The 13892-nt window shown below is 39.5% G+C and overlaps 2 protein-coding genes across 2 annotated transcripts; both read right to left on the bottom strand.

Moving 5' to 3' along the window:
• Nucleotides 1-327: 327 nt before the first annotated feature.
• Nucleotides 328-7110, bottom strand: hinfp (histone H4 transcription factor). Its single transcript, XM_008285099.1, has 9 exons — nt 6658-7110; nt 5016-5242; nt 4513-4624; nt 4269-4421; nt 4067-4144; nt 2086-2206; nt 1859-1997; nt 1642-1766; nt 328-1553 (listed from the first exon to the last, which is right to left on the bottom strand). Exons 1-9 carry the CDS (start codon nt 6815-6817, stop codon nt 1184-1186), a joined length of 1485 nt encoding a protein of 494 aa, XP_008283321.1. The 5' UTR covers nt 6818-7110; the 3' UTR covers nt 328-1183.
• Nucleotides 7111-7701: 591 nt separating this feature from the next.
• dpagt1 (dolichyl-phosphate (UDP-N-acetylglucosamine) N-acetylglucosaminephosphotransferase 1 (GlcNAc-1-P transferase)) lies at nt 7702-13420 on the bottom strand. Its single transcript, XM_008285098.1, has 9 exons — nt 12844-13420; nt 12605-12725; nt 12306-12519; nt 11160-11306; nt 10816-10900; nt 10518-10706; nt 10311-10398; nt 8901-9056; nt 7702-8813 (listed from the first exon to the last, which is right to left on the bottom strand). Exons 1-9 carry the CDS (start codon nt 12996-12998, stop codon nt 8748-8750), a joined length of 1221 nt encoding a protein of 406 aa, XP_008283320.1. The 5' UTR covers nt 12999-13420; the 3' UTR covers nt 7702-8747.
• Between the last annotated feature and the right edge of the window lie 472 nt (nt 13421-13892).

Genomic DNA, 13892 nt, shown 5'->3' with positions numbered 1-13892 from the left:
CCTGCACCAGATCCCACCACCGGGTTATTCCCCACGACTGGCAACCCTTCACCGGACTTTGTTTCTGCCTCCTGGTGCCCATCACTCCACCACCTTCCCTAATAAATCCTGTTTCCTTTAACCCTTCTCCCCGTCTCCCTTTTCGTTTGGGTCCACCCGCACTGTCACTGAGCACGAACCGTCACAAAGTGTGTAAATTTTCTTTCAGATCAGCAAATATCTGTAAAAATAATACATATATTTTTGATCATTTCAATACAGTAAAGAAAACAGTGTAATCTGATGCTCAAATGTTGTAAAATAACAAATTACCATTTATACAAATACTGAGTTTTGATCCATACTTTATTTGCATTTAATAAGCGTGGTTTCATGACCAGATATGAGTCAGTCACTCTGAAAAGACAGTTAAATTTACACCTAAAATCTGTTTGTCATTTCAGGAAAAAAAGGCCAATTTGATTACCATCCCACCTGTTATTAAACTGCATTAGATCAGCTACATTCAGCAGGGGGCGCCACAATGGCAGCACAGATGGTAAACATTATGTAATGACCTGAACGCCACATAAGAAACATGAGCAATACATGTTCATCTTTCAGTGTCTTGTTAAAACTAACCAAGCTGTCATCATTAAAGAAAATATTTCACTGTGCAACATTAAATACGTCTGAAGAAAACAAAAGTTTCACATGTTTAATGGAGTTGATGATTAAGAATCAAAAGTGCACACATCCGAAGCTGCCTCTTTGCTGAATTCCACACATTTTAATGAATATTAATGCTAACGCGCCATTCCTGTGACTCATATCCTTTTGCGGTTGTGGCTGATTTATTTAGCGAATTTAGATGAATGAGAACCCACTGAGCAGTGCAGCATTAGCATCCAACTGTGTTAAGATGTTAGTGTGATACAGTGAATGAACTGAAAATAATTTAAGAACACTGGTAAACAGGATGCTCAGCATAAGCAAACCAAACACAGCAAAACAGTTGTATTACCTAATATAGGTTTATAGTCAAGATTGGCCACCACAGACCGTGTCCCTTTATTCTGATGATTCAAGTCAAATGCCTCAACACATTTTAAAATCTAAGCAGCATCTTTGCACCAGCCTCCGTTACACACTCAAAAGTCCTTCACAGAAGAAGCAGCACAGCAGATTATAGACGTGTGTCCAGTCAAACCACCTGCATCCCTGGTTGCTGAGCAGCATCCTGCAGCTGCAACATGACAGACTCCTCCCCTCCCTGTGACAAACCTCCAGTGAGGACATACAACATGCCCTCCTCCTGACCGCCATCCGCAGGGCTGGTGGTCGGCTCCTCAGTCCTCTGCTCCTCCAGCAGCACTCCTCTCAGTTCTGCCTGCACCTCTGAAGGAGTTGCCCCTGCTGAGTCTTCCTCCATCTCCTGACCTTCGGTCTGACCACTGTCGTCGTCCTCCTCCCCTTGCCTGTTTTGTCTTTCCCTCATCAACTGCTCTGTGAGTTCCACACTCTCGTAGCGAATCAGCTGCAGTCGCAAGAAACCATCTTCGTGTTCTTTGTACCTGACAGAGTGATAAGAGACAATCAGTGCTGCAATAGTCCACATATTAAAATCAAGTATTACTTAATTTGCATCAGTGCAAGACTAACCTGAACCTGGGGTGTCCAGAGGGCCATTTGAATTGGTGTTTTTTGTGCAGATGGACGGTTAGGTTGTTGCCTCTGGTGAAACACTGGCCGCACACATGGCACTTGTAGCGGGCTACAAAACTCCCCTGATTATGTAAAGAAAATATTAGAAAGCCATTAATGAACAACATTAAAACCCTACTATGGAAGTAACAGTTGGCAGTTAATTAAAAATCACCTCATGCTCTCTTTTATGGTGAGTCTTCATGGTGCCAAGAGTGCGAGAGGTGAAACCACAGCCGGGGACGTCACAGTGGAAAGCCGGCTCGCTGCTGTGGGTGTCCAGGTGTTTGCGCAAGTCGATCAAATTCTTACAGCTACAAACACAGAACGCAAAAAACCCTCAATGTCAGTTTACCGGCTTCAGCTTGATTTGTATTGTCGCAGCCTTACGTGTTGTGATACCTGTATTCGCAGTAGTCACAGCTGTATGGCTTCTCATTACTGTGGCGAAACTTGATATGGCTGCGCAGCGAAGAGGGCGACGGGCAAGTCATGTCGCACAATGGACATTTGTAGTGGCTCACTGTTCCAACAAGAACAAGACAGATGAGTGTTGAGATGAACTCATCTATATATAACTAATAATACTGCAGAGCTGCTTGTTGTCAACAAGATTCCTTCATTCACTTACAGGAGAGTGCATCGCTGTTCAACTGCTCAAAAATAGACATCATAAAAGCCTATTTTTACTTCTGGTTGTGTCAAGCCAAGAAATACTTGTGAAATAATTTATTTTAAAACTTGACACTGTTGCTATAACAACATAAACATCTATTGCTGAGGTTTTCTTGCAATTTGAGTTGCTCAGTGTATGCAGGGGTCTAAAGAGTTGAGTCTAAATGTTGTTTATTCATGTTTACGTGCAGAAATTCAAATGTGTAAGGATTTAATAGTGCATTCACAGGTTCCTTTGATAGAATGTCAGTGTGTTCATGTGCTCAGAAACATGATAGACACGACTTTAACCAACGCATTGATGTCTGTTTCTAGTATTTGTGGCCACAATAAGTGAAGAAAGCTCGTCTTCTTGTTACTGTTAATCTATAACTTTTCTAATGATAACTATAATTTCCTAACTATGAACTCTAATTAGGGATGTCTGATATTGGCTTTTTACCAATTTCCAATATGCAGATATTGTCCAACTCTCAATTTCCGATTCCGATATCAACCGATACCGATATATGTTTGTTACTGCAGCCACACTTGTTCACACTCCTTCCGATGCAGTTTGATGTTGTCATCATCATTTACGCGCCGGTAAATGCTGGTGAAATCCAGGCCTTATTTTATTGGTTTTCATTATAGGCACAAAACAACAACAACAAAAAAAACAATAACGATATTGACAGATGTTACATTTTTATGCCAATATCAGGCATACTATCGGACATCTCTAACTCTAACAGGTCATTCAGCGAGGACAGTAAGTAATCATTACAACCTAATACAAAAATACAAATTATATGTTAGCAAAAAAATGATATGCAAAATGTGAACTTGAACGATTAATCCAAAGTTATCATCAACTAACCATTAACTGTTGTCAGCTATGTTTCTGAACATTTGTGCGCCGAAATTTTCCCTAACTTTCCGAGTCCAACTTGAGAGGGTTTTAACCTGAACTTTCAGAACCAGGAACTAATTTTTCTGAGTTCAACATCAAATGAATGAATTTAAAGGCAACACCAGGGATGGTAAAGGAACTCGAAAACACAACAAACAAAAAGCTGCAAACCTGAATATGATTAGTGTCGACTAAATATTAATATCAGTGAAAATGCTACTATATGAACTGGTTGTTTTTTTAACGGGTTTTGAGTCTCAAGGGATAGAAGCAACATCATTCTGACCCATCCTGCTGTCTGTGATTACCTGAACTGTGTTTTAACGCAGCTGAAATCATAATATCATCTTTGTCATTTATTCAAGTTTCTAATTCTGCTGGTAAATGTTGCAACTGAGTGAAAAATATGCTCACAGCTCAGAAATAAGCTACTTTGTTAACCAGCAGACATTACCAACGTGGAGTACAACAGATTAAATACTTACTATATTATTACTACCGTTTATGACAAAATAAGAAGAAACCCATTAATAATAGCAGTCGTGCTGTGAGACTGGCTAAAGCAACATTTAAAATGAGACCATGACAGAGAGGTTTAGAGGCATGGAGGGTTGGCATATTCAAGTACCGACACAAATCATCTTTATGAACTGCAAAAACATATTAAATATCCTGTAAAACACAGAGAATGTCAACAAACCGTTCCAGTGGAGACTGAAAAAGTGACAACACAAATGAGCTGGAGCTCAGTGAGACCCTGTGGCTATAAGAGGAAATGACTTGCAATACTGATAGCATTATGAGGGAAGCACTGACCGTGAGTCCTCATGTGGTCCCTCAGTAGTCTTTCTGTTGCAAAGCGTTTGGAACAGTGAGAACATTGGAACCTCTGACCTGCAGCACATATACAAGCAAACACACAAAGCAAGAATTACGAGATGGTCAAATTTAAACAGAATAAAAAAAAAAGAGCAAACATTGTTATGAGTCTTTCTGGCATTATTCTGACAGGGTTCACCTTCCATGGCGCTCTGTCGTATGATGTGGTCAAACAGCTTGGTGTTGTTGGCATACATCCCCCCACAACCAGGACATGCCACGACCTTCTCCTGGGTGTGGCTGCGCAGGTGCTCGCGCAGCTTCGGACGCCCTTTAGCTGTGGCTTCACAATCTGGAGAATGACAGACGGACAACTTACACTCAATAATCCCACATCCTCAGTGTTGCATAGAAAATGTACATCATCAAGTTAAGTAACGTACCCTTCCATCCACAGCGTATGGGCAATTCACAGTCTCCTGTTGGTATGTCTATGCACTGACTGTGCATCTCCACGTGTCGGTAGAACCACTCCGGGTTGTCATACGGTGGTTGCTTTAATAAATGCGCATATTAAGATTTTAAGGTTAAAAAGAAAAAGGTTCAAGGAAGATTTACCACATTTGTCTGAGCTGTGAGCACTCAGAGTTCAAGTCACGCTACCATCACTGCTTTGAATCTAGTATCATTTGAATCTCAGTCTCACAAACGGTAATATCCTGGCTACACAGCATGTTAAGTAAAGTAATTAAAAGATGGCAAGATACTGTTCTTTGTTGCTTTTTTGTTTTTTGTTTTTTTACAGATGGAGACAGCAAAGAGATGCTTTCCATACAATGCAAGCTCGTATTAGCTGAAGCACACTCAGTACTACACATGCACATTCTGTAAATTAGATGGTCAAACACACCCCCAAGCAGCACCCTCAGGCATCTTTCAGTTTTACCTCACAATCCTCCCACAGGCAGATAAAATTGTCTGGGATTTCAGGGATGATGTTGCGGTTGTGGTAGGCGATGGAGCAGCTGCCAATTTCTGGCTGGGCATTGAGGACCTGCTGACCCAATTGCTTCAGCTTGGTGTGATAACAGTGAAAGAACAGATGTCGTCGCAGTTCTTCTGAGCCCTCAACAGAACAGAAGCCACAGTCTCTCCAGAAACAGTTTTTCTCCCCTTTGGAACATGAAACAAAGACAAAGCATTAGGAGGCCTCTCTCTTTTAGGACTGTACAATGCATCGATCTCTTGTTATTCATCACTGTAAAGCAGGAGAGCACATTGGATGTAAGTAAAGATATATCCAGTCATCACATTTAAAATCTAGCTGCAAAACGTCTGTGATAAATTACTGGTGGACGCCTAAACCCGGAAAACACCAACATATACTTATTCTCTGGTGGTGATCTGCCAAAGCTGGTCTACAGTAGTGCTGAAAGATTTGAGGAAAATATCTAATTGCGATTATTCTGCGCATCAAGCTCCAGGTAAATATTTACTGTGTAACAGATTTAAAACATGTGATGGAGCGTTACCACATGAGATACCATCAAAATTTGTTTATAGCATGTATTTATTGTATTTGTAAATGGAACGGAGGATAGCGCAATGACCAAAAAAGCTGTCACTCTGTTTAGTTAAATTAATAATGACAATAATAATTAGACACAAAATACATCAAATAAGAAAAAAAACATTTGAAAATAATACAATCCCTTTACTGTCATTGCACAAGGTACACGGTCAGTGCATCCACAATATCAGATAATGTTTTTTAGGTACAGTGAGAAATGTGTAAATATTAAAAATAGAAATCTAGCTGAAAATGTGTATGTACTAGCGTACCTGTGAAAATAGCGATATAGCTTATTGTTGTGAGGTTCGATTATTTGGTGTATTCAGAAATATAAAACAGTAGTGTAACTGATGTTGAACTTCTGGATATTGCACTATGCTGTAAATGTATGAAAATGTCATGACTTCAAGTAGTGCAAAGATGCAGTCGTGTGTAAACATATGCAAATGTGGAGGTTCAGTGTATAAACATATGTAAACATGTGGAAGTTTAGTATAGAAACATACGTAAACATGTGGGGGTTTAGTGTATAAATACGAAGTGCATATGAAAATATGGCCTCTGTAAAAAAATCTCTTGCATTGAAATCGGCCGGTCATTCATTGTTTAGGAGCAGCATTTAAACCTTGCAAAATCTACAATCCAACTACATAATAAAAAGTATTCAACCCAGAGTCAGACGTGCTACTTGGTGCACATCCTTAATTGCAGTCTTTAACTGCACTGTTTCAAATAGTAATTTCAATCTGAAGTCGGTTGTATGTTCAGCCCCTGATTACTTCTTCCTTGTTCTGGGGTTTTCTGATATTCTTTAGATAAAACTGAGTGAAGCAAGTGATTCGCTTAGTTAAAGACATCACCCTCTTCAGTCAGATCAATGACCAGTGATACTCGTCCACGTCCTACTGCTTGTGAGGTGCACTCATTCAGATCAGTAATGGAAGGACGCTTTCTTTCCACAGCCACTTTTCAAAATAAACATAACCTCAAATTATAATTCTAAAGTTCCCCTCACCTTCCGCTTCTTCTTCGTCCTCCTCCGCCATGTTCGCAGCACCAAGATGACCCTCTGCATGCTTGCAAAAGTTTTCCATCCGACTGAACGACTCTTGACACGAACCCCATTCACAGTCCAGTTTCAGCGCTTTCTTCTGCATCCTCTTGTTAGGAGGCATCTCTGTGAGTCAGACCTGTGTTAAATGTGTGTGTTTTGCCTCCAGGCTGGAGCTACGGACGTTGTTTCCAGCGGCTGACCGTCGCCTGCCATCTACCAGCTGCTAGCTAACGCCAGGTGCTGGTACCTGTTAACCGCGCCACAAAACGTCCAGCAGCTCTAATAAAACTTTACAAACATCACCGGGAACATGTCGGTAAACAGAAAAAAAACATATAAAGCGACAAATTCTGGGAAACTTTAATAAAACAGCGAGGAAACGTTAGTAGCAAGCGCTGCAATGATGTAAACACACTTCTTTTTGGTCAGTCACAAGAACGCGGGTTGTGCGCAACACAAATGTTCCCCCTGAAACTACGTATAGATGAAGAGTTCCACCTGGAAATTCCATATTAAACAACTCATAGATATGTATATATCTATGAAGCAACTAAACATAATTTTCAACAGTGTTTTTTTGACGTATTTGTGTTTTACTTTAAATAAAAACATTTCTAACTATAAATACTACAAGTATTTTCATTTTATGCAATTGTATACATCTGCTGCACCACATTTTAGAAGCCGTTTATCAAGTGTTATTTATCAAATAAAACACTCCACACTACATAATAAGATTTCTAAAGCAAAAAGGTCAATTTTATTTTTAAAGACTCTGAACATAATATGTTTTTGTCACTTCAAACATTTAGTCATCAAATATCTGACTATTTCTTATAATTTATTAACTGAAACAAATACAGAAAGCAATATAGCTGTGATGAGCTAAAACTTCTATTTTTTTCCCATTGTGACATGTAATTAAGACACATTATGTTTGTTATACTTCTTCTATAATAACAATTATTATTATTAGAATAAGAATAATGATGGAATACAATTATATTTGATTTTTTCCAGCTTTTATTTCATAATTTGCGTCTTTAATCTCAACAGTAAACAGTTTTTCACTTGTAGTTACATTCTTAAACAAAATAGTCCAGTGCCAGTTGTCTTCACATTTTTTGCTGAGCCCTTGAGGGGGAAAAAATGCATATCAGTCCAAAAAAAAAAAAAAAAAATACAGTTCTGTATCCAATAACAGGAAAGGTAAAAACAATCAGTTCTCATTAGTCGGAACACCCGTTGCTCTTCATAAACCTTAACTTACTCGACAACACCCCAGACACTATTCCATCTAATATCCCCTCTACTCACCTGTCTCTACCATTTTTTCCTGTGATAGTCTTCCAACCGATTAAAGCCTTCTTATCGTTTACTGTTTTTCTTCACAATAACCATTCTGTGTGCGTTTGCTCAGAGGTAAAAGAAATAAAAAATACTAACTAATCCTAGCGTTCCAACCCATGTTACATGGATTCATCATGATGCAAGGTGAAATGTGAGTGGCTACATTTTCTCTGAGCCATATTTTGCCTTAAAATGAGATTCAAGCAATGCACTATGACATTTTTGCCTTTTTTTTCTTTTTACAGGACTTCTATGTTCAGTAATCTGATATCAAATGATCACAATTCAGGAGCAGTTCAGCCAATGATGTTGGCTGCCCTGAAGATCGAAAGTTAACCCCACTTACTGTACTTTCTTTTAAAAAAATGCAAGTAGAAAAATATATTTTCAGGGTGGACACACAAGATAATTAAGACCCAGATACAATTTCAAGCCTGTAATTACTGAAATCCAAACAGTGCTGCTGCTGATATCAAACCATTACCTGTTTACGCTCAAGAATTAAATATCATCCACCAAAGTGAAATACACTGTAGATTCAAACCTTGCACTGGGTCTTTACTGCAGGTACAGTCTGAGGCAGAAAAGTAACAGCGAGGAGATTTAATCTATTAAAGGCAGATGAACCACGACCCTGTAAAACAGTTCCACAACATCATTTCTTCTCAATCAGCAGTCGCTCCTCGATTCTGGAGAGCTGTCTAGACGTCATAGAACAGACGCACCAGATGGTAACGGATCCCAAAAGCCACCACGCTGCCCATCACCTGAGCGAGACACAGAAATAAGTCAAACATTATCCTGTGACTGAGGCTGTTCCAGTGTATTTGTATACAGCAGGTGCTTTGTTCTACCTGTATGATGAGCATGATGACTGTGAGATTTCTCTCGTGGATGGGTCCGAGGAATTTCAGCACCAGATTTATTATGGTCATGTTGTTGCACTCAATAAAGTCGCCGTCTCCATCGTGGCCCCTCCGCACCTCGAGCAGCATCAATAACTCTGCCGTCTGTTGAGGAGCAAAGACATTATTGTTATCAGCCAATAAACACAGCTGACCCCGCTCTGCCTCACGTGTGTGTGTGTGTGTGTGTGTGTGTTTACCCGCCCACACCAACGGTCAATACATGCGCTTTATTAATAGACAACTTTGTAACCACATGTCTGAAATGTCTTCCACTTCTCCAGTTTTTGCAGTGATTCAGAATTTAATAATGAAGTGAAATAAAATTACAACTCCATGTGATGAGCAAGCTGCTGTGTGATATCCACTATTCTGCCAGCAGTTTCTGAAGGTTTTATCACATTATAAATATACTGAAGGTTACACTACCAGTTGCACAGCAAGTGCATGCTACACATTGGCAGGACTTTTTGTGCCTACAGGAGTTTTTGGCTCCCACAAAAGAAAGTTATGATGGTGAGACGAAGGCTTACAAAAAAAGATATTATTAGAACTGTACTTTCATTTCTTGCATACCACCTACAATAAATATATACTACCCAGATGAAATATACTTAACAGAATTAGTGTGTGGTTGGACACAGCTTACATATTTTTTTGCAAACAGTGACAATAAACTCCGGTTGTGATGACTTTATAAAAATGCGATGTTTTCTGCTGGGGCACTTGCTGTTGCTTACAGAGCTTTAGCAGTGCCAAAGGAAAACAACCAGCCCCAAAATCATAAGAACTGAGAATAACAATTGTATTTACATTTTTTAACCACTACTGTTAAATAGGGTAAGCATAAAAGATTTTTTTTAAATCACATGCACAGAAATAGCAGCAAAATGTACAGATTTCTCACAAATAAAGTAACACAGACTCGTTGCCTATCTTGTATGTGGACTGATTATGGTAATTACTCTCAGTAGCTGCCCTCTATTGTGAGCCTGAAGAAAAAAAAAAACCCTGTCTGGGTATGTATGACCTGCAAGATGTGCATATAGTACATGAGAAAATGTATATTACATCAAAATCAAATAACGCCTCTGCATTCTGTCGCTGCACGCTGACAATGTAAGTGAAGTAGAGCAGAAACAATCAGCTTAGTCATTCAAAGCAATTAGCAAGTAATATTCACCAACATTCTCTAATTTCATCTTCTCAAAAGTGAGGCTTTGCTGCTTTTCTCTTTGGGCTACAGATTGCTGATCAGACAAAACAAATAGCAGACAATCCCCTGAGCCTAATTAGCTGGAATCTCTACCAAAACAACGTGAGTATGTTCAAAAAAACACACAAAAATCAGAGCTTTACCTTCAGAATGAGGTGTCCTAGTTTAGAGAGGTCCCTTATTTTGAATTTTGAGTAGCTCATCCCCAGTTTGCCAGTGTCTGGATTCAGTCTTTTATGATAAGTGACATCAGGAGAAAGAAAACGTTGAGAAACACAAAGGATGTGTATAAATAATGAATTTAAAAAAGCCATTAGGGAAAAAAAAGAAGGTCATAAGCAGCTGGTTACCTGGGCAGCCGGTGTCGGGGACAGGGGATTATGCGAAAAAGCTGAGGCAAAGAGTAGACAAAGTTAACCAGTTGAGGAATGAAGAACAGCAGCATTGTTTTGCTGAAGTGCCCCAGGATGCCGACCACAGCAAACGTCATCCCGGCAAAGTAGCAGAAAGTGTCTCCCACAAACACAGATGAAGGATACCTGAGACAAACACAGGTTGCAAGTCGACAGAATATAAGGACGCTGACATAGTAAATATTTCTTAAATGCAGAAAATGTTTTTCATAAAACTGCCTCAGCTTTAACGTACCAGTTGTGGTAAAAAAGTGCTAATGTGGTGAAGAAGAATGGTATCATGAAGTAGAGGGAGAAAACATGGTCATCACGGTAATCTCCTGAGAAATAAGGAAACACAACAAACCCAACATCAGCTTCTTGAATGTTATGAATCATTTCTGTATGTCAGAAAAGACATAAAATATCCTCATTTATGAATCATCCCCTTCAAATGAACATCATTGTGGTTCAAGTTCAAAGACACTTTGACTAATTTCAGGGTGATTTTAACAAACCCATATCCAATACACTCGTCCACTAGCAGTGTAGATGGTGTGACCTGTAATGTTGATGTTGTGAAAGAAAGCAACCACGCACCACTGAGCTCCAGCAGGTTGAAGATGATTATGGAGCCGGAGATAAACAGGGCTTGACCTGACTCGATACCGTTGATGCCTGCTAAGATGTTGATGGCATTTGTGCAGAATACTGCGAGCATTCCCATGTAGACATAGTAGAGGATACCTGCAAGAGATCATAATTACATCATTTACAGAATGACTTAAATGCAAAACAAGTAGGGCTGAATAATCAATCAAAATATTATTGAAATCACAGTAGGGATGCGCAATATCCAAACTGCAGAAGCTGCATTTTTTAAAGAAAAGTAAAATCACAATATTGTGAATGAAATATCGTGTTTCTACTTGGATACTCTATTCTATAAATCAGATTTTTAAGACAAAGGGGAAATTCTTGCTTGGTACAGATTGCAGCAAAAATCACATTATTACTTTTATGTATTTTTTTGAAATAGAAGTGTAAAAATTCTCCATAAAATGTGACTCATACAGCAGTTGCAAGAACTGTCAAGATTGCAAGATTGTCAAGAAAAACTGTTTTTATCCCACTGCCATAACCCTACTGAACAGCTGAGCCACTCCAAGCCACAACTGCTATTTGCACTTCCATTTTGCACTAATGTACATTTACCCCTTTCTACTAGATGTGTAAATTCTTGTATATATTTGTCTTATTATCTTGTTTTGCTTTTTATTAATATTTATTGTATTTTATTCTTTTCTTTCTTTAGTTATTTTACTTTATTTTTTAATTTTCCTATTTCTATTATTCGTGCAAATTCCTAGGGCGACACCAACAGCCGAAACCAAATTCCTTGTATGTTGTGTACGTACTTGGCCATTAAAGCTGATTCTGATTCTGATTCTGATTTCCTCGGTGCAGTACTTCAGATAATAGTTATGATGTGTTTTTTCAAAATGTTTACGTATGCCTATTAACATATTGAAATGGAAAACTGATTTTGTCTTAAGTATCGCTGCGTATTCATATTTCAAGAGAGTCACTGTAGACAAAATAAAAACAATGGATGTAATATAAATCTAATCCAGCCGTGTACAATCTTAGGATTCCCCAGCGTGTACTAGAGGATGTAACTATAGATGTCTGGTCTACCTCTCCTAGCTTGCTGCCACCAATGCCGCAAGCAATCACACAACTCACCCATATCCAAGTGCAGCCCAAGCAGGGCTCTGAATGGCTTTGGCACGACAATGACCGTGTTGCCAAAGTTGGTGAAATAGACCATGAGCAGCGGCAAGGAAGCCATAGTGGGAAGCAGGAGCTTGTGTCTCCACCGCAGGTTCAGCACATCGTCCGCAAAACCCAGGAAGATCATGCAACAGATGGCCAGAAGTGCACCAATCAGCTGTACGAACTGGACAACAAACCAGACAAAGGTCAGAGGTGGTGGGGGTCAGACTGGAGGGAAACACAGGTTTAATATACTACAGTGGACCCACCTCATCATGTGGGAAGCCCATGCACTGTTCTCCTACAAAGCAGCTGAGGAAAGGCACTGGGATGAAGCAGAAGAGGATGATGAGGAAGACCGTCCCACAGATCACTCCTTGAGATTCTGGGCTGCAAAAAGGGAAACCAGGAAGAGAAAACAGAAAAAAAGAGCACATTGGTTACATATCATTAAAAATAAACTACTGAACAATAAAAATAATATATAGGACACGTGAAAAAGACTCACATTTCTTTCTTGTTTGTTTTGTTTAGGTCCATTCCGTACAATCTGGCTGAAATGAAGTGATCTTTGAAAGCAGGAATGAGCTTCAGTGTGGCCAGGCAGCCCAGCACAGACAACAGCCCGTTGATCACCAGCGGGAGGACGGGTATCGGTGACATGTTTCCAGTCGTTTTGGTGGGTTTGTCTCTGACAGATCAAATCAGGTTTCTAGCTAATCTGACGTTGCCTCTTCGGGCGATCGATGGACGAGCTTCGGCTGTTTTCAAGGAGGTAAAAACATGTCATGCCGTCATTTCAGAACAGAATACATCTCCGTAGGTCCGTGGTCACGGGAAAACGAGTCCATAGGTCACAATGGTAATCCATACCATGATTCATTCCATAGTATGGATGCTATAAACCACACACTCCCTCCTGCCGAAACTCCACGTCTGTTTTCAGTTTAACCGTCAAATCCCCAGGTTACAGCGAGGTAATACTTCCGGTAAAGCTCTTCAAAGTAAAACGTAATTAAACGGCGCTGCTCGTCCCTCTGTGGAAATTAAACATTAATAAAAGAAATCATCGGCATAGTTGTTGAATTTGTTGCGTTTATAGGATATCAACATCATTAGATAAGCGCTTAAAACAGCTCTGTCTGCATTGCTTTGTTGCTCACATTTCACAACTGGAAAGAAATGCTGAGGTAAACTTCCGGCTCCGTACAAAACGTAATGACGTCATGGATAGAGCGTAACACGGAAGTAGCGTCTTCTTCTTTGGTCTGTCCTTGGAATGAGGAAATTCTGCCGTCTATTGACAAAAAGTATATTTTTTCAGCGCTTTCATTTTCTTTCTTTTTTTTCTTTTTATTGCTCTTTCTTTGTAACTTAATTTTATTATTTAAGCCCCCCCCCCCAATATTCTTTGTTTATTTTTTTGTGTAATGCTGGCGTAATACCTGTGAAACTAACATTTATTAAGTAGTATGCAGTGGTGGAAAGACACCAAGTCTTCAAATACTGTGCTTAAGTACAATTTTGAGGCATTTGTACTTTGCTTGAGTGTTTCCA

This window comes from Stegastes partitus, unplaced genomic scaffold (genome assembly GCF_000690725.1).
Source record: "Stegastes partitus isolate 25-593 unplaced genomic scaffold, Stegastes_partitus-1.0.2 Scaffold387, whole genome shotgun sequence".
NCBI lineage: Eukaryota > Metazoa > Chordata > Actinopteri > Pomacentridae > Stegastes > Stegastes partitus.
Note: the sequence above shows the minus strand (reverse complement) of the source record. Positions and strands in the feature narration are given on the sequence as shown.